At 50.4% G+C, this 27,578-nt stretch overlaps 2 protein-coding genes across 4 annotated transcripts; one reads left to right on the forward strand and one right to left on the reverse strand.

Moving 5' to 3' along the window:
• The first annotated feature begins 380 nt into the window (after window positions 1-380).
• HMGA1 (high mobility group AT-hook 1) lies at window positions 381-10,077 on the forward strand. 2 transcript variants are annotated; one of them, XM_004424253.2, is made up of 6 exons: window positions 381-498; window positions 743-856; window positions 4,137-4,315; window positions 6,490-6,573; window positions 7,263-7,313; window positions 8,713-10,077. In XM_004424253.2, exons 3-6 carry the CDS (start codon window positions 4,181-4,183, stop codon window positions 8,764-8,766), a joined length of 324 nt encoding a protein of 107 aa, XP_004424310.1. In that variant the 5' UTR covers window positions 381-498; window positions 743-856; window positions 4,137-4,180; the 3' UTR covers window positions 8,767-10,077. The 2 variants fall into 2 exon arrangements, with proteins under 2 accessions (XP_004424310.1, XP_004424311.1); XM_004424254.3 differs by having other exon boundaries at window positions 4,137-4,282.
• Window positions 10,078-10,263: 186 nt separating this feature from the next.
• Window positions 10,264-12,935, reverse strand: SMIM29 (small integral membrane protein 29). Of its 2 annotated transcripts, none has more exons than XM_087438473.1 (5): window positions 12,861-12,935; window positions 11,662-11,785; window positions 11,381-11,406; window positions 10,940-11,045; window positions 10,264-10,734 (listed from the first exon to the last, which is right to left on the reverse strand). In XM_087438473.1, the coding sequence occupies exons 2-5, from the start codon at window positions 11,710-11,712 to the stop codon at window positions 10,669-10,671; spliced, it is 249 nt and encodes an 82-aa protein (XP_087294599.1). In that variant the 5' UTR covers window positions 11,713-11,785; window positions 12,861-12,935; the 3' UTR covers window positions 10,264-10,668. The 2 variants fall into 2 exon arrangements, with proteins under 2 accessions (XP_087294599.1, XP_004424309.1); XM_004424252.3 differs by having other exon boundaries at window positions 11,602-11,785.
• Window positions 12,936-27,578: the final 14,643 nt, after the last annotated feature.

The following is a 27,578-nucleotide window of genomic DNA, read 5'->3' on the forward strand; positions in this document are numbered from 1 at the left end:
CCTCGGTCACGAACGCCCGCCCACGTCCACGCGCCCACGGGCACCCGGCCCACACGCCCGGAAGGGCCCTAGAAGTGATTCTCCCGGGGACCCCGTTCCAGGCAGTCAAGACGCCCTCCCGCCGCGAAAAGCTCCTTGGTGATCCCTCTGTGCACCTTCCCACGTCTCCGGCCCGGGACAGCGGGGAGTGGGCCGGTGCCTCGCATTCCCAGCCCAGGCCTCCCGCGCGCCCGCCCCCAGGCGCCGAGCCCCGTGCGCCCCTCCCCGCTGTCGGCACCCACCCGCGCGGCGGCGGCTGCTGGCGGGCGGCCGCCCTTTTAAATCCCCGGGCTCATTTGCATGGCCCCGCCCCCCCTCAGTGACACGGCTGGCGCGGGCGGGCCCGTCCCCCCTGCCCCTGGGTCGCTCTTTTTAAGCTCCCCTGAGCCGGGGCTGCGCTCCTCTAATTGGGACTCCGAGCCTGGGCTATTTCTGGCGCTGGCGCGGCTCCAAGAAGGCGTGAGTTCGCGGCCCCTACGGTGGCTTCTTTTTTTTTATATCTATCATTTAATTAAATTATTTATTTATTGAGGCCGCGCACGGGCCGTGCCTAGCTTCCTGCCCCTCGCCATCCTTCGGGGGAGGGGGGATATTTTTGTCCCCCCCGCCTGGATGTGACATATAAATACCCCGCGGGGGCCTGGGCGGCGAGCACGCGGCGGCGGCGATCTCTGAGCGCCTCTGCTTTCTCTCCCGGTTTCAGATCCGCATTTGCTACCAGCGGCGGCGGCGGCGGAGCCAGGCCGGTCCTCAGCGCCCAGCACCGTCGCTCCCGGCAGCCCGGAGCGCGCACCGCAGGCCGGCGGCCGAGCTCGCGGTGAGTCGTCCCCGGGGCCCGCGGCGGCGGCGGCGGAGGGGGGCGCCCGCGCCCCCGCCTGCACGCCGCCCCTCCTGCAAGGCGCCCGGGGCTGCAGCGCGCGCCTCCGGCTTTATTCCCAGGCCGGGGCTGCGCGAGCCGCCGGCGGGGAGGGCCGCGCGGCGCGGGGGCGGGCGGCGGGCCCGGCGGCGCGGGGAGGGCGCCCGCACCCCTTCCCCCGCGCCGCGGGCGCCCTGCGGGGGGCGGGGACCCGGGAAAGGCGCGCGGTGGGGGAGGGGGCGCGCGGCTGCGGCGAGCGCGAGTTGTGCACCCGGCGGAGCCCGGTGCACCTCGCGCGGCCGCCGCTCCCGTCCGAGCCCGAGCCCGGGCCCTGGGTGTGGGGGGCGGGGAGAGGAACGGGCTGCGGCGCCGCGGGAGAGTGGGGGGCCGGGCGCCCCTCGCAGCCTGGGGAAGTTCTAGAAGTGAGGGGGATGGGTAGGAACCCCGCAATTCGGCTCTACTCCTGCTTGGCAGTTAGTTCTCCTGGTCCCCCCTCCGCATGTAAGGCCGAATCGCCGGCCTGGGTTTGGGGCTTCACCCCCGACCCCACCTCTGGCCCGGCCCGAGCCTCTTCAGCCCCCAGGGCCGGGCCTGCCCTCCGCCCCCACAAACTGGTTTCTCTGCTTTGCTGGGCTCTGTTGGTACTAGTCCCTTTGACTCCCCGTTTCAATTTTTTCTCTGGGGCTTTATTTTGCGGGGAGGGCGCGGAGGGAGGTGGCTTTCTTCCTCTCACCCGCGGGCGCCAGGTTTCCTGCCCCAAGGCGGGCTTGGGTGCCCCCTCTGGCAGGAAGTGGGGCCGGGTGCACCCGCGTGGCGGTGCATGCGGTCGGGGTGCACCGGTTTCCCGCGCCTGCAAGAGCGTCCTGCGCCCCTCCCCCCGCGCGCTCTGGCCCCTAGTCCCTCTGGCCAACCTGCAACGGCCGGGCACAGACACTTGCACAGTCACCCTGGGGCCGGGTCTGGAGCAGGGGGTGAGAGGGACTTTAACCAGCCTCCAGGCGGGTAAGGAAAGTGGCGGGCTAGAAGGGTCGCCAGGAACCTACTTCATCCTGATCGCCAACTTGCTGTGTGACCTTGGGCAATTCAACAGGCCTCTCTGGGCTCCTTTTTTGTGGAAAACAAGGGGACCTCGTGATAATTTCATAGGGTCATTCCTGCAGATACTCGAAGCATTTGTGGAGCTCACGTTTCGTGCACGGTGTATGGAGGGGACAAGCTTGAGGCCCAAAAGGGCTTATTACAAACTGAAGGATTGAGGTTGGGCCCTAAATGTGGCCTCTCCAAGCCAGGCCTCTGATGTTCAGAAACAGGTGGAAGAGACCAGCATTTGTTGGTCTCACCAGAGAGGGCCTCAGGCCCTCGTTCAGTTGGCGGAGGCCTGGATCCCCGGGTGCTGGAGTGGATCAAAGGGTCCCCAGCAGCGAGAGGTGGGTGGAAGCCGGGGATGATGTAAGAGCTTCCAGGGAGGCCAGGCCCAGGCTCTCGGGGACTAGGGGCTGGCTTCCACCAACTGGAACCCCTCCGTGAGGGGCCGCAGGCAGACCTGTGAGGTCAGCAGTCATTTAGCTGATTAATTTTGATGTTTAGTTTGAAGGGGGACCTGTGGTGTAATAGAAGATTCTAATCATTGCCCGTAATTACAGAGCAGGCCAAGCCACTACTGACGGGGCAAGAGAAATCACCAACCACCCTGTTTAAAAGGGTCTTCAGGTCTGAAATATTATAAAGTAGAATGTTTACCAGACAAAGTCCTGCAGTCTGGAGCATCCCGGTGCTTGAGGATGGGGGCCTCAGGCCCTCCGAGAGTCACAAGTTGGCAAAAAGGTTTGCTCCTCTGATTGAGTTAAAGTTGGAAATTGTCTGAAAATCTGAAAAGAGGAAAGAAAAGTCATTTTCAAATGTTGTAGTTCTCGTTTGGAGTGAAGATTTCTCATCGTTTAAACATTTTTAATTGTTGTCTGGTTTGGTCCTTGCGGCTGTCTGGAGAGGTCGATGAGGCAGGTGCCTCACCATTACCCCTGGTTTACAGATTGAGGGGCTTTCAGAAGTGGAGCCCCTTGGGCCCACCCTTTGCCAAGGCCAGCCAGGGACTGGTTACCAGGGAGGTGTGGAGCCGTAGGTCTCCCAGGTCACGTCTCTATCTGTAACCTGCGGATAATAACTGGGAGGACCCTCACTGTGGGATACAGATGTGGGGCGACCCTCAGTGTCCTTCTGAAGCCTCTAAAAGAAGCTCCCAAATACAGGGTGCAGATGCTCCCTGCCGCAGGAGGTTAAAGGTAAACTCAAAATTAGTGGGGCTGATTAAACCCAAAGAGGCCTCTAAGAAGAGGGAAGATGCTAGAAAAGGACCGAGAAGCTTTTCAGATCCGCCCTGCCAAGGCTCCAGGGGGCCAGCTAGTGTCTGTTAGAAGGGTCAGTCTCAGTTGGAGAAATCCTCGGTCCTCCTGTAAGCAGGCATCAAGGAGAAAGATCTCATCTGAATTCAGGTGGGTGGGGTGGGGGTGAGGGGAAAGAGGAGACACACCTGTCAGCTTTGGGTTCCTTGTCCTCCCCCCTCCCCCCATTCAACCATCTTCCCCCCTCCCAAATTGTACCCAACTTTGAATCCCCAAGGCTTTACCTGAGGAGAGAGCAGAGGGGAGAACTGGTGGGATTGGTGTGTGTCACGGTTGGCCCTTGTAGTGTCTGGTCCTGGGGCCTGGGCCTGGGCAGATGGGCAGGCTGTCGGTGAGGTGGGCTGGGGCTTGATGTCCATGGCTGCCAGGTGCCCAGGGCGCCTTGTCTCTGCTTGCCTTTCCTCCCTTGTTCCCTCTGAGCTACCCAGGCTTGGTTTTCTCTTAAAGAGAAAGGGCAGCTGTCCAGAGGGAGAGGGCCCTGGCAGTGTGAGGACCCCCCCCACCCCCCACTGTCCACACCTTTGCCTAGGGCGGCCTCACCCACAGAGCCACCTCGGAGGGAGCTGGCTGTGCCTCTTGGGCCAGGCCCTGTGGGGGTGGCAGGACAACAAAGAGCCCTTCTGCATAGGAGATAAGGAGCTGATTAGGGCCAACGGCCCAGCCCCACCCTGTGGCAGCATGCTGGGGCTGGGCAGACCCTCCGCCATCCGAGGCAAGGGGGAACCCTGGGTACTCCTGGGAATGGGCAGTTTGCTGCAGTGTGCTTTGAGGGCAGGACTGTGAGGGGTAGGGGGTGGCTGAAGCAAGATGCTTTGTTTAAAACAACTGTTCCTGCCTCCTAGCATCCCAGCCATTGCTCCCCCACCTGCTCCATAGAGAAGGGAAGATGAGCGAGTCGAGCTCGAAGTCCAGCCAGCCCTTGGCCTCCAAGCAGGAAAAGGACGGCACTGAGAAGCGAGGGCGGGGCAGGCCGCGCAAGCAGCCTCCGGTGAGTCCCGGGACAGCGCTGGTAGGGAGTCAGGTGGGTGTCCAAACCTTTGCCTCGGTTTACCCCTTTGGGCTAGGGAGGTGCCAGGCATCTCAGAAGGTAAAAATAGGAATGGATGGGTGCGGAATCATTCCTATATGTATGCATGTGTGCCCCTATCACACACTCTGTGCACCCTGCACATGCCAACCCTGGTCAGATCCTCCTGAGACCCCAGGAGAGAAGTGGGGGCATGCCAGAAAGTCCAGGCCAGAAGTGACCCTTTGGTCACGTAGGCGGGTGCTTACACTCTAAACCACCCACCCTTTATTTCCAGTCCATCAGGGACCAGTGTGTTTATAAAACACAGTAAAGATGGGTTATAGAGACATGAAATATACATATACACATAAGCCCGGGGTTTTTCCTCATTAGACTCACTGGACATACTAGTACTCCGTCAATTTACTATAAATGTGTTTAAGTACTTATTGTCAATTTCTGTATGTCCTCATCCCAGGCCAGTAACAGAAAGTTCCTGGGCCAGCACCTGTTCACGGGCTTCACTTCGAGTGGCCCTGGACTGGGCTTTGCCCCTGGTTCTGTAAAAGGAAATTGAAGCTGAAGAGGTCGAAAATGTTGGGGAGTTGGTGGCAGAGTGACCCTCGGAACCCTGGTGCTGTCCCCACCTAAGGTCCCCCATGGGGTTAGATGGCCAGCCTGGCACTGAGGTGCACCCTAGGGAGCATGGCCGTTCAGGCCGTGGGGGCCACCTGTTATATGGTAGAGATCTTGGATTCCCTCACAGAGGGGCAGCTGTCCCCCAGGCGAGGAGCAGCTGTTGGTGAATCCCGGTTACTTTCCTTTCCCGCGGAAGACAAGAGAGGAGGAAAGGAATTGTGATCGATCTCACCCTTTCCGTGTCAGGCAAGATGCATCTGGCCTTGGGCTTCCCCATCCGTAAGGTGGAGACAGTGGGCTGCACTGACTCCATGGGAGACATGAGCCATGAAGAGTCATGTGCAGTGGAATTCACCCACCTCTTTCAGAGCACACAGTGTATGTGAGGGGAACTCATCTCCTTCTTAGTTTGGTTTCCTTGTCATTGTCCCTGGCCCCCCCACTTGTTTGTTAGCTGGGGTCAGTGGTGGTGGGGGTGTCAGAGAAGGAGTGTTGGGTTACCAGACCACAGTTATAAACAGCCCGTGGGCAGCCATCCTGGGAAACCGTAGCTGACGTGCCTTGATGCCCAGCTTCTATGCATTATGTAGCAGCTTTTTATTCTGTCTCGGGCTTACTAAAATTTCAGCAGCAACAACGGCAGGGATCTCTGGGGTTCTGAGATCCAGGTATAATTCCTTCTCCCTGGGAGGCAGCCTGGTGGAAGTCCACTTTGTAGGTAGAGGCTGGAGGCTCCCTCTAGGGGGGAGGGGATCCTTTCCCCTCTGCATCCCCTGCAGTCTCCAGCACATGTCATCTGAGAGGGCGGGCAATGATCACGGCCCAGGGCTGGACTTGGACAGTCTTCATTTAATTTTCATGACACCCTGCGTGATAAGTCTTGTTGCCATTTATGGATGAGGAAACTGAGGCCCAAGCACCAAGTGTATTGCCCAAGATCTTACAGCTCTCAGTGGCAGAGCTGGGATATGGGAAGGGCTGCCTAACAGTGTCTTTCTGCCCCTGTGACACCTTTCCCAGGGGTTTTCTGGCCTCTTGTCATTTCGTTGTCACCGGGAAGCAAGGGGAGGGGCTTTGCAAAAGATGGTCAGACTGAGGGGCCTGCCCGGTGGCCTAGTGGTTAAGTTTGCATGCTCTGCCTCAGTGGCCTGGGGTTCCCCAGTTTGGATCCTGGGCGTGGACCTGCACACTGCTCGTCAAGCTATGCTGAGGTAGCGTCCCACATACAGCAACTAGAAGGATATACAACTATGACATAGAACTATCTACTGGGGCTTTGGGGAGAAAAAAGGCAAAAAAAGAAGGAAGATTGGCAACAGATGTTAGCTCAGGGCCAATCTTCCTCAAAAAAAAAAATTACATTAAAAAAAAAAGGATGGTCAGACTGAGAACTTGAATCCACCGGGTTGCCCACTGTGGTTCCTATGGATTCCTGAGATGGGGTGATGCCTTGATTTAACCCTGCTGGGGTGGGGCAGAGAGCTGTCTTCTAAACTGGGTGGGACAGGTGGCATCTGTGTCCCTGACTGCCCTATCTGTCTTTGCAGAAGGAGCCCAGCGAAGTGCCAACACCTAAGAGACCTCGGGGCCGACCAAAGGGGAGCAAAAACAAGGGCGCTGCCAAGACCCGGGTGAGGCTTGAGGTGGGGCCGCTCCTGGTGAACGAGAGGGAGGTGGACCCTCCACATGGCTACAGCATGGGCAGGTCTGAGAAGGGGCTGGCTCATCCTGCTGCACCCCGCTCCCTGCCACACTGGTGGTGATGGGTCTTTGCTAATTGGGGAAAGCAGGGTGATGACTGAGGCCTCACTTCTGGGGCCTTCGTCCTGCCCAGGACAATGGGGATATCAAGTCAGAAGTCTTGCAGCTTTCCTGATCTGGAGAAAGGCGAGTTAGGAAGAGTGAAGGGGCAGCTCCACCAGCCTCTGGGCTAAGAATGTTCTATCTCGGGGTCCGCTGGATCCTGAGAGAGTGGGGATAAGCAGGGAGGGCCAGATTCACAGTGGCATCAGCCTTTCAGAGAAGTTGTTTTGTTTTTTATTTTATTTTTTTCTAAGATACGACTCATATCCTCTGAGTCATGGGTGGAGGAGGGAGTGGGGGGCGTGTGTATGTTGGGGGGAGCGCAGTGTGGCTGGCCAGTCATCACCAGCTGGACTCGGGTGGGCCTGCTGGGTGAGAGTCCTGGGCTGCCCTGAGCGGAGGTAGGTAGTTCTGCCCTTCCCTGGTCTCCTCGCCATCCAGGGCACTGGTTGCTGGGACATGTTGAGCACTGTGAGGGACATTTTTGACTTAGTGGATCTTTTCTCTGACCATCTAGAAAACCACCACAACTCCAGGGAGGAAACCAAGGGGCAGACCCAAAAAACTGGTAGGTTGAAGGGGGCGGTGGCGGCTTGGCTCTCCTGGGGAGGGTGTTAAGAATGGGTGATGCCAGATCCCACGGGCCCGCCATGGAAAGACTGCTCTCCCTGACCTGCCGGGCCAGGAATGGCGCACATCGCATTTTACCCAGGCCAGGAAGGGCTCCTGGCACCCAGCCCCGGGCTTTTAAAGGGCTGTGTCCCTGAGAAGTAAGGGGTCCCAGGTACAAACCAGACCAGACCCCCTGCCCTGCGCTAGTGTGTGTGTGTGTGTGTGTGTGTGGAGGGTCCCTACCTCAGACCCCCTGCCCTGCGCTAGTGTGTGTGTGTGTGTGTGTGTGTGTGTGTGGAGGGTCCCTACCTCTCCTTCCTCTGTTTCTAGAACAGACTCAACTTCTGGGGGGAACCTGGAGGTCGTCTAGTCTGCCCCCATTATAGAAATGAGAGGAGGCCACATGGGGAAGGGGTGAGGTTTGTCCTGACCATGATGCTGGGGAGGAGGAAGCAGCAGCAAAGGGGCTCAGCCCTGAGGGTCAGCGCCCAGTGGGAGTTGAGGTGCCCTCCCGAGTGGGGGCCCCGCCCCACAGGGAGGCACCACCATTTCTGGGCCCAAATAGCTGGTAGTGGAAGTAGGTGGGCTGAGTCAGGAGACGGCCTCTAGGGGGTGCACACTGCAGTTGGGGCTCCCTGAACTCCCTGAGGGGTTCATTCCTCGAGCTGAGCCACCAGAGGGGTGAGGGGGGTTAGGGGGTGCTGGCTGGGCCCCAGGAGTGAGTAACAGGAAACAAGTTGTTTTGGAGTTTGTGCCTGGCACGGGGGCCGCAGGCCCGTGTGGTGTCCCGACATTCCCGCCCAGTGAGTGAGCCCCGGCGGCACACACTTCCCCTTCCTCCCCACCCTGGCCTGGGGTCAGCCCGCGGCCGTGGCCGCACCACAGCCCAAGAGCTGCCCCTGCGGGCAAGGCCACTTGGTTCCCCTGCAGCCACCAGGCAGGGCTCATGCACCCTCCAGCCACCCTTCCCTTCCCATTTCCTCTCCTGGCCTCCTCCTCCCCTCCCGGGAGAGCCAGTCACCTCCTCACTTCCTCGAGCTCAGGGCTGCACCGAGTTCTGCCTGTTCCCCCCACCATGGGACCAGGGGCCAAGGGGGCCTGGCTCCGTGTGAGAGCAGCATGTGTGTGGTTTTTTTCCCTCCCTTTAAATTCTTCCTTTTTTATGAATGAAACTGGGCCGTGGAGGTTGCTGAGTCACCCACACACTCAGCCCTGACTCATCCCCCTTCTGGAGAGCCAGGGAGTGCAGGGAGGGGTGGGGGCGAGCCTGGCCTGTGCCCCCTCCCCCTGACTCTGGGTGGAGGAGGAGGGAGGCCGGCCTGGCACTCCTGCTGATGGCCCTGCCCACCTCTCAGGAGAAAGAGGAAGAAGAGGGCATCTCGCAGGAGTCCTCAGAGGAAGAGCAGTGACCGCGCCGTGCCGCCTGCTCCCTCACCGAGGAGCAGTTTCCTTCTGGGACTGGACAGCTCCGCTCCGTTCCCACTGCCCCTGCCCCTTTCCCCAGGCCCACGCATCACCACCCACCTGCGCCCTCACCACCACACTACACAGCACACCAGCCGCTGCGGGGCCCCCGTGGCCCGAGTGGGGAGCAGTTTTCCTCTGGTCTCAGTTCCCAGCGACCCGTCACCCACGCGCACACACTTGCCCTCCTGGACAAAGCTGACTTCCCACTTAGCTGCACCCTGCACCTGCTGTGTCCCCACTCCCTCAGCCATGGGGACATTGCCGATTCAGCTTTTGGTTTGGGGGGGGTCCCTTCTGCTCCCCCACTCTTCCCTCTGGCTTCCCATTAAGGGGCCTGGGAGGGCTCCCCTGGCCTTAAAAGGGGCCCAAGCCCCATCTCATTCTGACATGCCCCACTCCACTGTACTGGCAGCAGCAGGTGTGGCCTATGGAGAGGGGTGCTTGGCCCCAACATGTCCCCAACCAACCTGTGTCTCACCAAGGGCAGCTCACACCCACTTTTCTTCCTTCCCTATCTTGCCTAGTGCCTGCACTAGGTTGGACAGCCCCCTTTAGGGCACAGGAAGGCAGGAAGGAAGGCAGGAGGGGTTTGAGCCCCCTATCCCCTCTAAACGGGCTCCAGCCCACCTTGCCCTCACCCTGGAGTCTATTGCAGTGATGGAAATGGAGTCCCCTATTCAGGTGAGGTCCAAGCAGCCCAGGTCCCCTGTGGCAGCCACCTAAGGTGGGCTGGAGCCACTCCCAACCCTATCTGCTTCCACTCTAGGCCTCAGTTTCCCCTTTCCTCACATGGGGCGCTAATAACAAGGAGCTAGCCTTGCCCACTCCCACCCTTCTGCTCCTCCCCACCCCCCAAGGTTCTGGTTCCATCTTTCCTCTGTTCACAAACTACCTCTGGACAGTTGTGTTGTTTTTTGTTCAATGTTTTATCTTAGACATCCGTCATTGCTGCTGCTACCAGCGCCAAATGTTCATCCTCATTGCCTCCTCCTGTTCTGCCCACATTCCCCTCCTCCAAGATGCTCTGAGGGGAAGGGGCCTGGGCAAAGCAGGCTGGGTTACGACTACCCTAGTCCCAGGGAAGGTGGGGCCCTGCCCCTAGGATGCTGTGGCAGCGTGCTGACTGTGAGGGTGTGGGGGCCACCTCCCCCCTGCTCTGTCAGGGAGGAGGCAGCCATCATCTGTCCCAGCCTGGGGCCCCCCTCTGGTTTCCTATTTGCAGTTACTTGAATAAAAAAATATCCTTTTCTGGACTGGAGTCTTTTCTGTGGTGGGTGCCTGGGGTAGGTAAGGGTGGGAACCAGGGATCTAGTGGTTGGGGGGTGGCTCTGGAGGTGCTGTGCCCAGCTCTTCCTTCAGGCTGGGGTGGGGAAGGAGAAAGCACTGGAATCCGCTCCAGGGAAGGCAACTTCAGCCCCTCTAGAGATCAGCTACACCCCTAGCCACAAAACATTTTATTTACAAAATATATATACGGAATACTATACATCAGGCCCTGTCATCATGGAAACAACGCCAAAGCCAAATTGGGGAGGGCTAGAGAAAGGTGCCCATGGAGAGGGCAGAGCTGTTTCCCAGCCACCCTTCCACCCCAAAAGGAAAAAGTTCCCATTAGCGCCTTGGAGCGGGTGGTAGGCTCAGCCCACAAAGGACTGAAGGCCTAGCGGGGAGTGAGGTGATGGTGGGGGCAGGCTGCTATGCAGGGGCTTAGGAAATGGGTGCTGCTGGGGAAGGACTGGAGACCCAGTACCCAGCAGGGGGAGCTGGGTGAGTGCAAGTGGGAGGGGAGGCAGCAGACCACAGGGCTCTGGACACTCCAAGACCCCACGGTTCTGAAGGTCAGGTCATGTCTTGACATCCAGCAAGGGCATCCGCTTGTGCTGGTAGCCACTCTGCCAGCCATGTACCACCTGTAGGGGAGGAGATCATGCCACAGGGCTGGGCTCTGGCCCCTGGGAGTCCACAGCACAGCCTTGGAGGAGGCAGCCCACTAGCCATGGCCCAGATGGGGAGGGCTAGGGCCTCCTAGAACCAGGCTCTGGTTCCAGGGATGAGGATGGGTGAGAACAGAGCAGACCCACCTCTGCTGATTCTCCCTGCCCCTGGTGTGCTCACCTTGGGGTCTCCCACGTCAGAGAGGAGCTCCTGCTCAGCCTCATGCAGTTCCTCAGCAGGGTCATAGCTGTACATGGGGAGGAGGTGATGGCGAAGCCGGTCCACCCTGGGAAGCAGGGGAGAGGGCTCAGCCCGGGGTGGCCCACTCCCTTCTTCAAACACCTGACTGCCCTGTCTCCATCCCCCCAGGCAAAGGCACGTCCAGTGGGTGCCTCTTGAGACACCACAGGGCTCTAAGACTACATGCCCCATTTTCCAAGGGGCCTCTCCCCAGTGGGTAAGCCGAGTCTGGGCAGGAACACCTAACTGGGGTTTAGGGAATTTCAGGCTTGTATCAGGACGGCTGAGGGGCATCTTACATGTATGCAAAGGACTCGGATCCTATGGGAAGAAATCTAAGCATGATACAGGGGCGGTAGCAGTGGGGGCAGAGACACTCACCGCTTTTTCTTCTGGACATACATTACCTGTAATAGAGAGACAGCACTGTGGAGGCTGCTGAGCCCAGGATGGCCCACAAGCGAGAGGGACCCACCTCCACACCCTCTACTCCTGTTAATAGCAGGACAGCTGAGATACTGTGTGCAGGCTGCACCAGGCCCACCCAGCCCCGCCTTAGCAAAGGTGTGGGTGTATGTGTGTGTAATGTGGGGGCTCCTTACCACAGCCACCACCACCCCGACCAAGGTGATGAGGAAGAAAGGCCCCAGCACATAGCCCACCATGGAGTCGCTGTTGGCCTGGGGGGCATTGGGCACTGTGGTGTTACTCATGACATCGGCAGCCGGAGGGCTGGGTAGTCAGCATGGGCAGTGGTGCCTCGGGAGGGCGCCTCCACTGGGCTCCCTGGGGAGGAGGAAGGGTGGTTATCAATTTCACCTAGGGTGGTGTCCAGGCTCCATGCCTCCCCAAGAGCTGGCAATACATAAAAACTTAGGTCAGGCACTGGGACAAGGGGTCCTCCAGGTCAACCCTTGCTGGGTTTAACCCTCCAATGACTCTCAGCAAATCCTGGGTGTAAAGGGCACCAAGGGGTGGCCCAGACCCAAGGCCTGAGTCCTGCCCAGCTCCTATCCCCAAATCAGGGTGGAGCCTAGCTCAGGTGCTGGCCAAACATTTGCAGATCTCAGCTCCTGGGGAAAGGTTAGATACGGGTTCCCAGCTCCTGACCCGACCTCCTGGAGCGCTGGGCTGCCAGCACCTATCCAGTGGAGCAAAATGGGCAGATAAGGTGAAAATACAAGGGTCCTGCACTGTGGCCTAGGGAGAGCCTAGGAGCACTTGAAGGAGTCCACCTCAGTCTGGTCCAATCTCCACACTTCAGGCTATAGGCCCTGTGCCCTCCTTGTCCCTGGTGTCACCCCAGACATACAGACTAGACACTCTCTACCCTATCGGTCTCATGTGCCAGGGTGGGCAGGGCTGGATTGTATCTGCGAGGTGATGTCACCTCCTTCTGGTCCCCACCCGGGGCTCCGCCCAGGTCCCTCCCCTCCTGGTCTGCGCTGACAGGCGGAGGTGGAGAGGGTCAGCTCCCATCGACAGAAGCAAGGAGACTGTCCGTGGGCGGCTGCACGCAGATGCCCCAAGGTCCCTGACTCCGGTTCGCCTGGGTTTCCATCGGAGGGCAAGGTATGAGCTACCTGTCCCGATGTCCGTGGGGGCACCAGGCTTGCCCAGTCGCATGCACACTGTCCCATGGTCGACGGGACATGACGAGGTGGGGAGGGTGTCAGGCCGCTCCTAGGATGCGGACCAGCAAAGGCAAGCGGGAGGTGGTTCCTGAGCGCTGGGAGGCTCAAGCCGAGGGAGGGGTATTTGTGGGGAGCGCACAGGGGCCTAGGCATCCTGGAATCCCGGCACCCCGAGGCGTGGACCCGTGCCGCCGCTCTGCAGCCCATCCAACCCGGCCATGCCTTACCTCCCGCCGCCGCAGCCCGGACAGTAACGCCCTCGGTTGGCTCCCGGGCCCCGGAAGAGCCGGCAGGCGCGTGATCAAAGGACCCGGGGAAATGGGCGGGGCTTCAGCGCAGGGGTGCAACCAATCCGGTGGCGGAAGGCGGACGGCCCGGAGACTTCTGGAGCGGCCAATCCGGAGGCGGGGGACGGGCGGTGCGAAGGCGGGGACGGCCCGGGTTGCAGGGTCCACCCCACGGCGGCAGGGGGCAGCCGAGGGCTGCGCAGCGGGGGGAGGAGCGCGCAGGGAGGGGTGGGGCGCGCGCGGTTTCCCGGCGTCCCCCGGGGCGGACCCCCGCCGAGCGCCGCGCTGGGAGCTCGGATTCCAGCGAGAGGTTCGGCGTCCGCCTGTCTCAGCCGTCAGGTTGGAGCACCCGTGTAGGGCCAAGCCACGCTCTAACGTTTAGCCGGGCGTGCGACGACTGGCTGCGCGTCGCTTCACCGCAGGACCCTGCCTGGGACCCTCAAGGCCTGCGTTAGTGTTTGTGGCGCCTCCAAGCCTCCCAGCGCACGGCCTGGCCCTCTGGCCTCAGAGGGCAGAGTGGGCAGGCCTGGGTTAGCTCCTGCCCAGCCACTGGACCTGGGGCCACCCGCCCGCCCTCTCTGCGCCTCTGTAAAACAGGCCGCTGTGAGGATTAAACCATGACGTGGGTAAGGAGCCTAGCACATTGCATGCCCTGAATGTTCAATTCCCCGTTAACCTCTTTCCGGTTTTCCGGGGCACTGATGGAGCAGTGAGGTGAAGTCCCCCTGGGTCACAGGTAACTTGCTAAGTAGGTAAGCTTGGGTCGAAACTTTCGTGGATTGATAATTAAAATGTCACACAACTGGAGAAATCTGAATAAGAATGGTGGATTTTACCAATGTCAGTATCCTGGTTATGATATTTTACTATAGTTTCGCAGAAGTTAGCATTGGGGGAAGTTAGGCAAAGTCTGTAAGGGATCTCTAGTCTTATAACTGCATGTGAATCTACAGTTACCTCAAATATGTGTGTGTGTACATACATGTGCATAGTTTTGAACCACACCCTCCTCTACCCCCCCAAATCACACACAATTGGGAAAACTCCAGTCTGGCCGTTGATGGAAGCCAGTGAAGAACATAAAGTTTGTGGCAGCTGAACCAGACAGAGGCCCTCCTGGGTCTTCAGATGCTTCTGGAGATACAGGGATGGCCTGGGTCACCCTGTTCTTGCCAGAGGCAGCCAATGGCATGGACCTGGTTGAGCCACTTGGTCTGGTCTGGCCTCAGTTTCCTCAGGCCCGTCCAGAGAAGGCTGGATGAGGGCAGAGGTGCAGAGATGACCCAACTGGGAAGCAGTGGGCAGGTGGGAACTCTGCCCTCTTGCCTCTAGACACCACCATCTGACTGTGGTGGGGAATCAGTGATAAAGGGAAAGGAATGAGAGAAACACCTGAGTCTGGAGGCTCCAAGGTAGATTTCCTGGTGTTCTAAGGCTTTTAAGTCTGGAGAGTAGGGAGACCACCCATCCCAGGCTTCTGTCAGAGCTGAGGGCAGAGGGAGGAGGCCATCTCTCCTGGCAGGGCGTGCCTCCCCTTGCAAGGAAGTGGGGATGAAGGATAGCTTTTAGAACCCAGGCTTCCTTGGCCGCCCACACACACACACTTTGCCCCTATCCTCAGGGTTTCTGACCATATATCTTGAGGGCCCTCTAGGAGCAGGCCTAGTGGTCACATTGGCTAGGCCGGTGTATGGAAAGGGCTGAGGACTCAGTGTCAGAGACTCAGCATGTTTTTACTTCCTTTACTCCTAGGACAGAACACCATTCTGAGCTAGGCAGGGCAGGTAGGGTGACGCCAATTTACAAATGAGCAAGTTGAGGCCCTGAGCAGTGTGATGACTTCCCAAGGCCCTTGGTGTGATCAGGAAGGGTAAGGCAGAATGGGATGACAGCTCTCTTCCTGGACAGCTCTGTGCTGGCAGCTACTTCAGGGTTGCATTTGAGGCCTGGTTTGTTCCTATGACGAGGCCTCAGATCCCATGAGGAGGGTACCCCCAGGCCCAGCCGGGGAACACTCCAGCCCTCCCTGTCCTCTTCATGCAGCTGCCACCTCAGGAAGGGGAGGGATAGGGCAGTGCTGAGGTTGCTCAGTGCCACCCTAATCAAGTTTTGACTCTCTTTATCTACACTGCCATGGTTAGTGCCTGGGCTTATGTATCCACTTCCATTAATGCCTCACTCATCCTTGTGTCCCCCTGCTCCAGACCCACCTAACAGATCATAAAAGAAAGACCTGAAAAGATCAAATTGTTGATGAGTAATGTAAATTCATTCCCGAACAAAGCTCAAGAAGATTTATAGGAATGCAAAAATATCTAGCCCCCAACAAGGTAACATTCATAATGTGTGGCATCCATTAAAAAATGGATCTATAAGAAATGCTCAGGGACGCAAAGAGGCATGAAAACACAATCTTTAATGAGGAGAATATTCAATCAATAGACACTGACCCAAAACTGACACAGATGTTAGACCTAAGGAGGACATTAAAACAGTTATTATAACTGTATTCCATATGCTCAAAAAGTTAAGCAGAGATAAGATATAAAAAAGACCTAAGCTGAATTTCTACAGATGAAAACTACTATAATGTCTGAGATGAAAAATATACTGGATGAGATTAATGGCAGATCAGATATTGCAGAAGAAAAGATAAGTGAATGTGAAGGTGTAGCAATAGAAACTATCCAAAATGAAACACAGAGAGAAAAAAGAATCCAGAAAAATTAAAAAAAAATTAAAAGAGCATCGGTGAGCTGTAGGACAATTTCAAGCAGCCTAATATATGGGTCATTAGAGGCCCAGAAGCACAGGAGAGAAAGAGGGGACAAAAATATTTGAAGAAATAATGGCCAAACACTTTCCAAACTTAATGAAGACTATAAACCCAGAGATCCAGAAAGCACAACAAACCCCAAGCACAAGAAACATGAAGAAAACTATACCAAGGCACATCATAAGCAAATTGCTCAAAATTAGTGATAAAGCGAAAATCTTAAAAAATGTTATGCCCAGAGGAACAAAGTTAAGAATGACATCAGATTTTCACCCAAAACAATCCAAGTGAGAAGACAGTGAAGCAATATTTTTAAAGTATTGAAAGAAAAAAGCTCCCAATCTAGAATATTAGGCAAAAATATCTTTCAAAAACAAAGATGAAATAAAGACAACTTTAGATATACAAAAACTGAAAGAATTCATCACTAGTAGACCTGCACTATAAGATATGTTAAAGGAAGTTCTTCAGACAAAAATAAAATGGTACTAAATAAAAATATAGACCTACCCACAGGAATGAAGAGCTATGGCAATGGTAACTACATGAGTAAACATATAATTTCTTTTCTTATTACTTAAATCTTTTAAAAAGGTAACTGTTAAAAAGAATAAGTATTGTGGTGTTTGTGCACCCAGAACATTTACCAAGATAGACCATATTCTGGGCCATAAAACAAGTTTCAACTTTCAAACAATTCAAGTTAACATATGTAAAAGTAAAATACGTTATATCAGTAGCATAACAGCTGTACAAGAAATGGAAATATATTATTGTAAGGTTCAGATATACATGAAGTTGTATAATATCTCTTAAAGGTGGACTGTGGTAAGTTAAAGATGTATACTATAAACCCTAAAGCAACTAATAAAATAACAGAGTTATAGCTAATAAGCCAACAAAAGAGATAAAATGGAATAAAACATACTCAAGTAATCCAGAAGAAGGCAGAAAAAAGGAAAAGGGGAGCCAAGAACAGATGAGACAACTAAAAAACAAATAGGATGATAAACTGCAACCCAACTATACCGATAATCACATTAAAGGTAAGTGGGCTAAACAACCCAATTAAAAGGCAGAGATTGTCAGAATGGATAAAAAGGCAAGACCCACAACAAGTGTACTTTGAATATACAGGCTCAATTAGGGTAAAAGCAAAAAGATGGAAAAAGATACACCATGCTTGTGCTAGCCAAAAGAAAACTGGGAGGGCTATAATAACATCAGACAAAGCTGATTTCAGAGCAGAGAATATTACCAGGGATAAAGAAGGTCAGTTCATAATGACAAAGGGGTTAATTAATTGAGGACATAACAATCCTAAATGTTCTTGTGCCCAAAAAGAGAGCTTCAAATATATGGAACAAACACTGATAGAACTGTATGGAAAAACAATCACAATTTTAGTCAGAGATTTCAATACTACTCTCTCAGTAACTGATAAAACAAGTAGACAAATAATCAGGCAGGATATAGTAGATTTGAACAACACTATCAACCAACTTGACCTGATTGACATTTATAGACTATCCCACCTAACAATAGCAGAATAAATATTCTCAAGTGCACACAGAACATTTATCAAGACAGATCAGATTCTGGGCCATAAAACAAGTTTCAATAAATTAAAAATAATTCAAGTCATACAAAGTACATTCTCTGATCACAATGGGATTATATTAGAAATCAATAATAGAAAGACCCTTGGAAAATCCCCAAATATTTGGAAACTGAGTAACAACCTCTGGATCAAATAATTAGAAAGTATTTTGAACTGAACAAAAATGAAAATACAACATATCAGAATTTGTGGGACACCTCTAAAACAGAGAAGTTTATAGCACTAAATGCCTATTATAAAAAAACACTCATGTCAATGACCTCAGCTTCCACCTGAAACCAAAATATGCATAAGAAAAGAAAGATCAATGCAGAAATCCATGAAATAGAAAACAGAAAAATAGAGAAAATCAATGAAACCAAAAGTTGATTCTTAAGAAGATCAACAAAATTGATAAACCTCTAGCCAGTCTGATGAGGAAAAAAGAGAGAAGATACAAATCACCAATATCAGGAATGAGGGCAGTAACATCACAACCGATTCTGCAGATAAAAAAAAGAAGAAGAAGGAACTATTAGGAACAACTTTTTGCCAATCCAACAGCTTAGTTGAAATGGAGAATACACGGAAAGACACAAATTACCAAAGTGTACTTAAGAAGAAATAGATAAATTTATAACAATCTAGGCTGAACTGATACCATCTTAGCTTCAATAGCATACATTAATTCCTCCTATCCAATTTCATACCCCCCTTTATGTTGTTGTTATTACAAATTCATCTTTATACATTGTGTGCATGTTAACATAGATTTATAATTAGTTTTATGCATCTGTCTTTTTTTTTGTGTGTGTGTGAGGAAGATGAGCCCTGAGCTAACATCCATGCCAATCCTCCTCTTTTTGCCAAGGAAGACTGGCCCTGGGCTAACATCTGTGCCCATCTTCCTCCGCTTTATATGAGACACCACCACAGCATGGCTTGATGAGTGGTGCCTTGGTGGGCGCCCGGGATCCAAACCCGGGCTGCCAGCAGTGGAGCACACGTACTGAACCGCTACACCACAGGGCCGGCCCCTGCATCTGTCTTTTAAATCATATAAGAAACAAAAAAGAAGAGTTACATACCAAAATACAATAATACTAGCTTTTATATTTACCCTGTAGTTACTTTTACCAGTGATCTTTATTTCTTTATATGGCTTTGAGTTATTATCCAGTGCCTTTTTGTCTCAATCTGAAGGACTCCTTTTAGCATTTCTTGTAGGGCAAGTCTACTAGCAACAAATTCCATTAGGTTTTGTTTGTCTGGGAATATGTTAACTTCTCCTTCATTTTGAAGGACAGTTTTTCTGGATATAGAATTCTTGGTTGACAATTTTTTCCCCCACCAGTACTTTAAATATATCATGCTACTTATTTCTGGCCTCCATGGTTTCTGATGCTAAATGAGCTGTATCTTAGGATGTTAATTGTAATTCCCGTAGTAACTATTAAGAAAACAACTAGGAAATATACAGAAAAGGGGATGAAGAGGAAATCAAAATGGTACAGTAGGAAAAAAATCAAACACAGAAGAAGGCAGTATTGGAAGGACTGATGAACAAAAAAGATATGACAGAGAGGAAAGAACACTAAGGCAGAAGTTCTTCAATATCAGTAATCACTTTAAATGTAAATGGATTAAACTCGCCAATTAAAAGACAGAGATTGATGATGGTTGCACAACATTATGAATGTACTTAATGCCACTGAATTGTATATTTAAAAATGGTTAAAATGGTAAATTTTATGTATATTTTACCACACGCACAAAAAGGCAGATTGGCAGAATGGCTTTAAAAATGATCTAACAGGACTTGAATAGATATTTCTCCAAAGATATACAAAAGGCCAATAAGTACATGAAAAGATGCTCAACATCACTAATTGTTAGGGAAATGCAAATCAAAACCATAATGAGATACCACTTTGCCCACATTAGGATGGCTACTATTTAAAATAAAACAGAAAATAACAAATGTTGGTGAGAATATAGAGAAACTGGAATTCTTATATACTGTTGGGGGGAATATAAAATGGTACAGTCACTATAGAAAACAGTATGGTGGTTCCCCAAAAAAATTAAAAATAGAATTACCATATGACCCAGCAATTCCACTTCTGGGTATATACCCAAAAGAATTGAAAGCAGTGATTCGGACAAATATTTGTACACTCATGTTCATAGCAGCATTATTCACAATAGCCAAAAAGTGAAAGCAACCCAGGTGGCTATCAACAAATAAATGGATAAACAAAATATGCTAGATACATACAATGGAATATTATTCAGCCTTAAAAGGAATGAAATTTTGACACATCTACAACATGGATGAACCTTGAAAACATATGCTAAGTGAAATACAGGCATACCTCGTTTTATTGCACTTTGCAGATAATTGCATTTCTTACAAGACCCTCCACCAGCAAAAAGATTACAACTTGCTGAAGGCTCAGAGGATGGTTAGCATTTTTTAGCATAAAGTATTTTTTAATTAAGGTATGTACATTGTTTTTTTTAGACATAATGCTATTGTACACTTAACAGACTACAATATAGTGTAAACATAACTTTTTTTGAGGCAACATTGGTTTATAACATTATATAAATTTTAGATGTACATCCCTATCTTTCAATTTCTGTGTAGACTACATCGTGTTCACCATCCAAAGACTAATTGCCATCTGTCACTGTACACATAAACATAACTTTTATATGCGCTGGGAAACCAAAAAATTTGTGTGACTTGCTTTATTGCAATATTTGCTTTATTGCAGTGGTCTGGAACCGAACCTGCAATATCTCCTCAGTATACCTGTAAACCAACCAGTCACAAAAGGACAAATACTGTATGATGTCATTTATATGAGGTATCTAGAGTAGTCAAATTCATAGAGACAGAAAGTTGAATGGTGGTTGCCAGGGGCTGGGGGATGGGGAGGAATGAGGAGTTATTGTTTAATGGGTATGGAGTTTCAGTTTGGGAAAATGAAAAAAGTTCTGCAGATGGAAGGTGGTGATGGTTGGACAACAGTGTAGTTAATGCCACTGAACTGTACACTTAAAAATGGCTAAAAATTAAAAAAAAAAATCCAAATATATGCTGCTTGCCAGAGACTCACTTTAGACCCAAAGACACAAATAAGTTGAAAGTGAAAGGATGGAAAAAGATATTCCATGCAAAGAGTAACTAAAAGAGAGCTAGGGTGGCTATATTAATATCAGACAAAATAGATTTTAAGTCAAAAACTGTTACAAGAGATAAAGAATGACATTTTATATTGATAAAAGGGTTAATTCACAAAGAAGCTATAACAAGTATATATGCACCAACAACAGAGTACCAAAATATGTGAAGCTGACATTGACAGAATTGAAGGGAGAAATAGACAGTTCTACAATAACAGTTTGAGACTTTAATACCCTACTTTCAATAATGGATAGAATATCCTATACAGAAGATCAATAAGGAAATAGAGTACTTGAAAAATATTATAAACCAACTATACCTAACAGACATACAGAACATTCCTCCCAACAACAGAATATACATTGTTCTTAAGTACACATGGAACGTTCTACAGGATAGACCACATGTTAGGCCACAAAACAAATCTTAATACATTAAAAAACCTCCCAACAAAGAAAAGCCCAGGACTAGAAGGCTTCACTGGTGAATTCTACCAAACATCTAAAGGAGAATTAACACCGATCCTTCTCAAACTCATCCAAAAAATTGAAGAGGAAGGAACACTACCTAACTCATCCTAACTCAGTACTGCCCTGATACCAAAGCCAAAGATACAAAAGAAAAGAAAACTACAGGTCGATATCTCTTATTAATACAGATGTTAGGTCATAAAAGAATTCTCCATAAATTTTAAAAGGATTGAAATCATACAAAGTATCTTCTCTGACCACAATGGAATGAAGCTAGAAATCAATAGCAGAAGGAAAATTAGCAAATATGCAGAAAGTAAACAACACTCTCTTAAAAAACCAATGGGTCAAAGAAGAAATCACTAGGGAAATTAGAAAATATTTTGAGACAAATGAAGACATAGCAAAATTTATAGGATATAGTAAAAGCAGTACTCAGAAGGAAATTTATAACTGTAAATGCCTACATTAAAATAGAAGATCTCAAATGAACAACCTAACTTTACACCTTAAGGAACTAGAAAAAGAAGAGCAAACTAAACCTAAAGCCAGCAGAAAGGAAGGAAATAAAAAGATTAGAGCAAGATAAATGAAATAGAGAATAATAATAATTTAAAGAACCCAGTAGAATCAACAAAACCAAAAGTTGGTTCTTTGAAAAGCTAACAACATTGACAAAACTTTAGTTAGATTGACTAAAAAAATAGAAGAGGCAAATAACTAAAATCAGAACTGAAAGTAGGAACATTACTACTGACTTTATGGAAATTAAAAGGATCAAAAGAGAACACTATGAAAAATTGTATGCCAACAAGATAATCTGGATGAAATGGACAAATTTCTAAAAACACACAAATTATCAAAACGGACTCAAGAAGAAATAGAAACTCTCAACAGACCTATAATAAGTAAGGAGATTGAAGCAGTAATCAAAAACCTCCCAACGAAGAAAAGTCCAGGACTAGACGGCTTCACTGGCCAATTCTACCAAACATTTGAAGAAGAATTAACACCAATCCTATTCCAACTATTCCAAAAAATAGAAGAAGAGGGGAACACTTTCTAACATGTCAGAGAAAGATTCCATAAGAAAACTACAGCCTGATATTCCTTATGACTGTAGATACAAAAATACTCAACAAAATACTAGGAGACCAAATCCAATAGCACATTAAAAAGGATTATGCACCATGACCAAATGGGATTTATCCTAGGAATGCAAGGGTGTTTCAACATAGGAAAATCAATGTTATATACCACATTAATAGGATAAAGGAAAACCACCACATGATCACCTCAATAGATGCAGAAAAGCATCTGACAAAAATTCAACACTTTTTCATGATAAAAACACTCAGCAAACTAAAAATAGAAGGATAGCTTTTTCAGCAAATGGTGCTGGAACAACTGGATGTCTATGTGCAAAAATTATCAACTTGAATCCATCCTTGCAACATTTACAAAATTTATGATGTATGATTCTATTTATATAAAACTCTAGAAAATGCAAACTAATCTATAGCAACAGAAAGCAGATTGGTGTTTGCTTGGGGATGGAGGTGTGAGGATCAGGAGAGAGCAATCACAAACTTTCGGGGGTGATGGATAGATCCATTATCTTGGTTATGATAGTTTCATATGACCACATATGTCAGGGCTGGCCCCATGGCATGGTGGTTGATTTCACGTGCTCTGCTTTGGTGGTTCAGGGTTCGTGGGTTTGGATCCTGGGGGTGGACCTATGTACCGCTTGTCAAGCCATGCTGTGGCAGCGTCCTACATATAAAATGGAGGAGGATGGGTGCAGATGTTAGCTCAGGGCTAATCTTCCTCACCAAAACAAAACAAAACAAAACATATGTCAAGGCTTGTCAAATTGTACACTTTAAATATGTGCAGCTTACTCTATGTTAATCATATCTCAATAAAGCTTTTTTAAAAAATGTGATGAATAAAGAATTCCTTAAAAAAATAATGGAGCACCTAGTGGGTGATTAGTGCATGTTTATTTTATAAATGAGTTAACGGAGTTAACGACTGGTGAGTCAGTGGGCCAACGCCCAGGGACTGGGAAGGGGTGACACACTAAGAAAGAGGAACCAAGACTGTAGCAGAATCTTGTTAGCCACCATCATGTTGCCCAGGCTCAACCTTGCCAGGCTGGCCCAAAGTGCCCTGACCCCACTGCTCACTACTCTTGTGGCTCCAAGTAAGTCACCCAACACCTTGGCATCTCAGAGTCCCGAACTCCTAAATGTAACTAATAATATCTGCCTCATAAATAAGATTATAGTTGATTGAAAGAAATAACATATGGGATAAATATTAGGTAAATAATCAAGGGACTATTTCCTTTCTGACTGCAAAAACAAGTTACTATCAAGAGTTGGAAAATATACAAAATCACAAAGAAGAAAATTAAATTACTCATAATCCCAACTTCAGAGGGTGCTTCCTTCCAGGCTTTTCCTCACATGGGCTCACTTATTTTTCTGAAGCTACTTTGTATTCTGCATGCAGCCCCTGTTTTCCCACCTCCACGCCTTTACTCTAGCTGTCCTTCCACCTCTTCCAGAAGCCCACTGTTCTCTTTCAGGAGAGCAAAGCAGGGGGCCAGCCCAGAAGGCGGGAAGAGTCGAGGGATAGCTTTTAAGGAGACACTGGCCAGTGGAGCCAGGTCTGCCTTGGCCCACACCCCAATCTGGGATAAAGGTCAGCTGGGTTGAGGCAGTGGGGGACCCCACATTGCCCACCTCTGCCGTTGTGACATCACTGGCACAACGGTCTGAGGAGGTGGGCCATGGGGCCCAGGAGCAAGACCATCCAGGAGTTCCAGGAGCAGGGCCCCTCTCCACCCCTGCCTCTGCCAGCCCTCAGCTTGCCCTGATTTTGCCCAGGTTCCTCAATGGTGGTTCCACCCCAGGCCCCCTAACTGCAGACGTCCCCTTCCACACAGGTAATTTCTCTATAAGTAACAGGAGGCTCACCCTCCTTCCAAAGCCAGGCAGGGCCAAGGCTGGCAGGTGCGGGCCCATGTGCCCCATGCTGAGCCTGCGTATCTGGAAGGAATAAGTGAGGGACTAAGTGGGTCCCGAAGATGCATCAGAGGGAAGGGGAGGCCAGAGGGAACTCCTGACCGGCCAGCCCCTGACAGCACCAGAGGCCTGACTGGCAAGGTATTTGCCTCCCTCTAGCTTTCCTTCACCTTCCGAACCTGTCCCATACCCAAACTGCTTTTCTCTTGTCCTCCAGTTACCTCCAGGCTTCAGCTCCCTCAACAATGAGGTGGGGCTCAAAGTACCTGCCTCGCAGGGTAGAGGTGAAGGTCAAGGGCCTGGCCTCTGGCCCTGTACAGGCAGGAGGTATTCAAGGAGTTGTCTAAACTCATGGGTGAGTACTTTGTAAGCTGGAAAGCACTAGTTAAATAATATTAGCTGTTACCATTGGTCCACTCAGCTTCCTCAGATCAAGTTCCCCACAGGGAAAACAAAGTCCCCATGACTCCACCCCGCAAACTACAAATCCCCACAACTGCCCCTCCCTTCTGCAGTCTCAGCCCCAACTTGCTTCCCTGGCCTGTCTCAGACGCAGGCCGGCAGGAAGTGACCAGCATTCCATTGGCTTCTGCTCTAGGCCTGGGAAGGTTCACAGGATTCTGGGCTGAGAGATAAGGGGAGTAGTGGGAACTAGGGGTTTCCTCCCCCTGAAAAAACATCTTCCTATCTTCCCCTTTAAGCCCCAAACTCAAGGCAGGAAGAAAAAGCTAGGGAAGGGGCCTCAGAGGAGAGGCTTCCATCGGGTGTTTGTTCTCATTGGTTGCTGCTGGTTGAACATCACCCTTATCCCAAAGGGAAGAGACTCTTTACTATGGAGGGCCCCCTCCCTCCTCCTACTCATAACTTCTCCCTCCCCAGATCCCCGAGGGCAGTTCTGCATTTGCTTCCAAGTTTGTGGGAAAGTGAAGGGATGTGTGTGTGTGTGTGTGTGTGTGTGTGTTGGGGGGGCTGTTGAACAGGACAGGGTGACACTGGGAATACATGCCTTGTGCTGTGGATGTTCCCAAAATGCCATTTGGATCTTTGCTTCCTCCAGCCTCGATTTCCTAGGTACCTGCTCTGAACCACTCAGCTGGATACCAAGAACAGAGAGAGAGTCTCCCTGCCTTCAGAAGGTGCCTTTGGAATGGGGGCACGTACAGCAGTCACACAGCCCTGCCCAGGGGAGAGGATCTTCATCTTTCCCAAAGGAGGGCACAGCACATGTGAATTATGAAGCAGTGCAATGGTGTATGATGTATTTGGAGGACTGCAAAAAGTTGTATGGGGCCAGGGGAAAAGAAGGGCCAGGCAGGTGGCAAGAAATGAGTCTGCAGAAGTGGGCAGGGGCCAAATCACAAAAGATATTGGGTACTAATCTAAGGAGCTGGAACTTGACTCTGAAAGCTATGGGTAGGTGGAGAACCAGAAGTGTTGCCGGGGAAGTAGGGGTCAGTGAAATCAGATGAGAAGACAAGTGCCTTTGGATTTGTCAATGTGGCAGTCACTGGCCACTGATGGGGGACACTGGAGGCTCAGTGGAAGGCATGAACCCGTGGCGACGCCACAGTAAGTACATGGTTTTCTCTGGGCAGGCTCAGCTCTTGTATAGGAGAGGATAGGAACGGATGGATGAATTCAGGGTTGGAATTGCGTAGAAAGGCTGCAGGGGAAGGACATCGGGACAAGAAAGATTGAGTAAATAATGGTAAATGAGTGTGTGATGAAGTGATGGACATGGGGTTAGACCTGTCACTGGCTGGCTGGAGTTTGGTGGCCAGAGCGGGATAACCATTTTAAAAAAGGTATTTTCATGCCAACACAGACAGAGGAGCTGGCTATTTACAGCATGGCCAGAGATCTGTATTCTTCGCTTAGGGTTCCAAACTAGAATACTGGTGAAAAGGAAGTCCCTTCCTCTGCCTCCCCAGCAACCCTTCTTGTGAGGTGTTTGGGGACCAGATGCAAATCCAGCCTTCATTCACCACCTTCCTATCTTCAGTTTTTGCTTGCTTGGGTCCATCTTATACTCTGAAGTGACTAGGAGAGAGTACTACTAAGTGGGTAGGAGGGCAGGTTCTGGCCTCGGGTGTGCCTACAGTTCCTCCATTTATTACCCGTGTGACCTCGGAGATATTACTTAACGTGTATATTTTCTTCTAAAAGTTTTGTGACTCATTTTGCACATTTGTGAATTTATTTTCATGTATAGTGTGAGGTAGGGATCTAATTTTATTTTTGTCCATTTGGCTAGTCAATTGTTCCAACACTATTTACCCCATCCTTTCCCCACTCAGGTGCACATTTCCTCTGGCTCTTACCATATTCCCACATACACATAGGTCTGTTTCTTGGTCCCCTGTTCTATTCTATTTCCTAATTTATTTCTCTTTCTATCTAGCTGTTCTCATTTATCATGTTGTTTTAGTTACTATATCCTTATATTAAGTCTTGATACTGATAGAACACAGAACTTCCCTTGTAGTCCTGTGTTTTTCAAAATAGTCTTTTTTTTTTTTTTTTTTAAAGATTTTATTTATTTTTTTGCCCCCAAAGCCCCAGTAGATAGTTGTATGTCGCAGCTGCACACCCTTCTAGTTGCTGTATGTGGGACTCGGCCTCAGGATGGACAGAGAAGTGGTGCCTCGATGCGCACCCGGGATCCGAACCCGGGCCACCAGCATCGCAGCGCGCGCACTTAACCACCAAGCCACAGGGCCGGCCCTCAAAATAGTCTTAGACATCCTTGGTGCTTTAGCCTATGATTTTTAGAATTAGTTTGTCCAATTCCTTTAAAAAGTAGCTTGCTTCCCTAAGCCTCCATTACCTTTACCATACAATGGTGATGATCACAGGTGCTACATGTCACAGGACTGCAAAGACTAAATGTAAAGCAATGAACACACCGCCTGGAGTTAAGGCCTCGAACATGAGGAGCAGTTGGTAGACAGTAGTATCATCTTCCCCAAATGCCCACCCTGATGCAGTCACTGCTCTGTTTTAAAATCTTTGTCGGCTTCCCAGTCATGTGGAGTAAAGTTCAAACAGCCTGCCAAGCCACCTGACCCCAGCTGACCTTTCCCGTGGCACCTCCTGCCTCTCCCTTCTCCCTGCCCAGCATGGAGATCATGTTCCAGCCCCAGCAAACTCCCTGCTACCAGAGCACTGCGCCCTGCCCTTGCACATGCTGTCCCCTTAGCTGAGAATTCCTTTGTCCCTCATGAATCCTCTCAGATGATGGTTCCTCTGGGAAGGAGTTTGTCACTCCCTCAGCCTTCTTTTATTGCATTTGTCACTTTGCATTGTGATTATTTGTATCTGTTGTGACTTATTTGTCTTATTTAGTGAACTTAGCACAGATCTTGGCATTTCCCAAACAGATGTCACTCAGAGCCACCATTTAATGATCACGCACCACCTTTGGCATCACATATACTCCTGCACTTATTTAATGCTCACTACAACCCCCCAAAGTAGACTTCTTCCACGCTGCACAGGAGGGAACAGGGATCCTAACTTGTCCAAGATCAGAGAGCTCGTCAACAGCAGAGCTGAGACCTGAACCCTGGTCTAATTCCAACACT

Source organism: Ceratotherium simum, chromosome 13 (genome assembly GCF_057802395.1).
Source record: "Ceratotherium simum simum isolate JZ-2026a chromosome 13, ASM5780239v1, whole genome shotgun sequence".
Taxonomy (NCBI): Eukaryota; Metazoa; Chordata; class Mammalia; order Perissodactyla; family Rhinocerotidae; genus Ceratotherium; species Ceratotherium simum.

What these genes read in the sequence shown, in the direction of transcription:
- HMGA1 (XM_004424253.2), top strand. Translation starts at nt 4,181, where the DNA reads ATGAGCGAGTCGAGCTCGAAGTCCAGCCAGCCCTTGGCCTCCAAGCAG. An exon ending in AGGGCGCTGCCAAGACCCGG is followed by an intron (nt 6,574 to 7,262) that starts GTGAGGCTTGAG and finishes CTGACCATCTAG; the next exon opens with AAAACCACCACAACTCCAGG. An exon ending in GGGGCAGACCCAAAAAACTG is followed by an intron (nt 7,314 to 8,712) that starts GTAGGTTGAAGG and finishes CCCACCTCTCAG; the next exon opens with GAGAAAGAGGAAGAAGAGGG.
- SMIM29 (XM_004424252.3), bottom strand. Translation starts at nt 11,712, where the DNA reads ATGAGTAACACCACAGTGCCCAATGCCCCCCAGGCCAACAGCGACTCC. An exon ending in TCGGGGTGGTGGTGGCTGTG is followed by an intron (nt 11,407 to 11,601) that starts GTAAGGAGCCCC and finishes TCTCTATTACAG; the next exon opens with GTAATGTATGTCCAGAAGAA. An exon ending in TATGTCCAGAAGAAAAAGCG is followed by an intron (nt 11,046 to 11,380) that starts GTGAGTGTCTCT and finishes CCTGCTTCCCAG; the next exon opens with GGTGGACCGGCTTCGCCATC.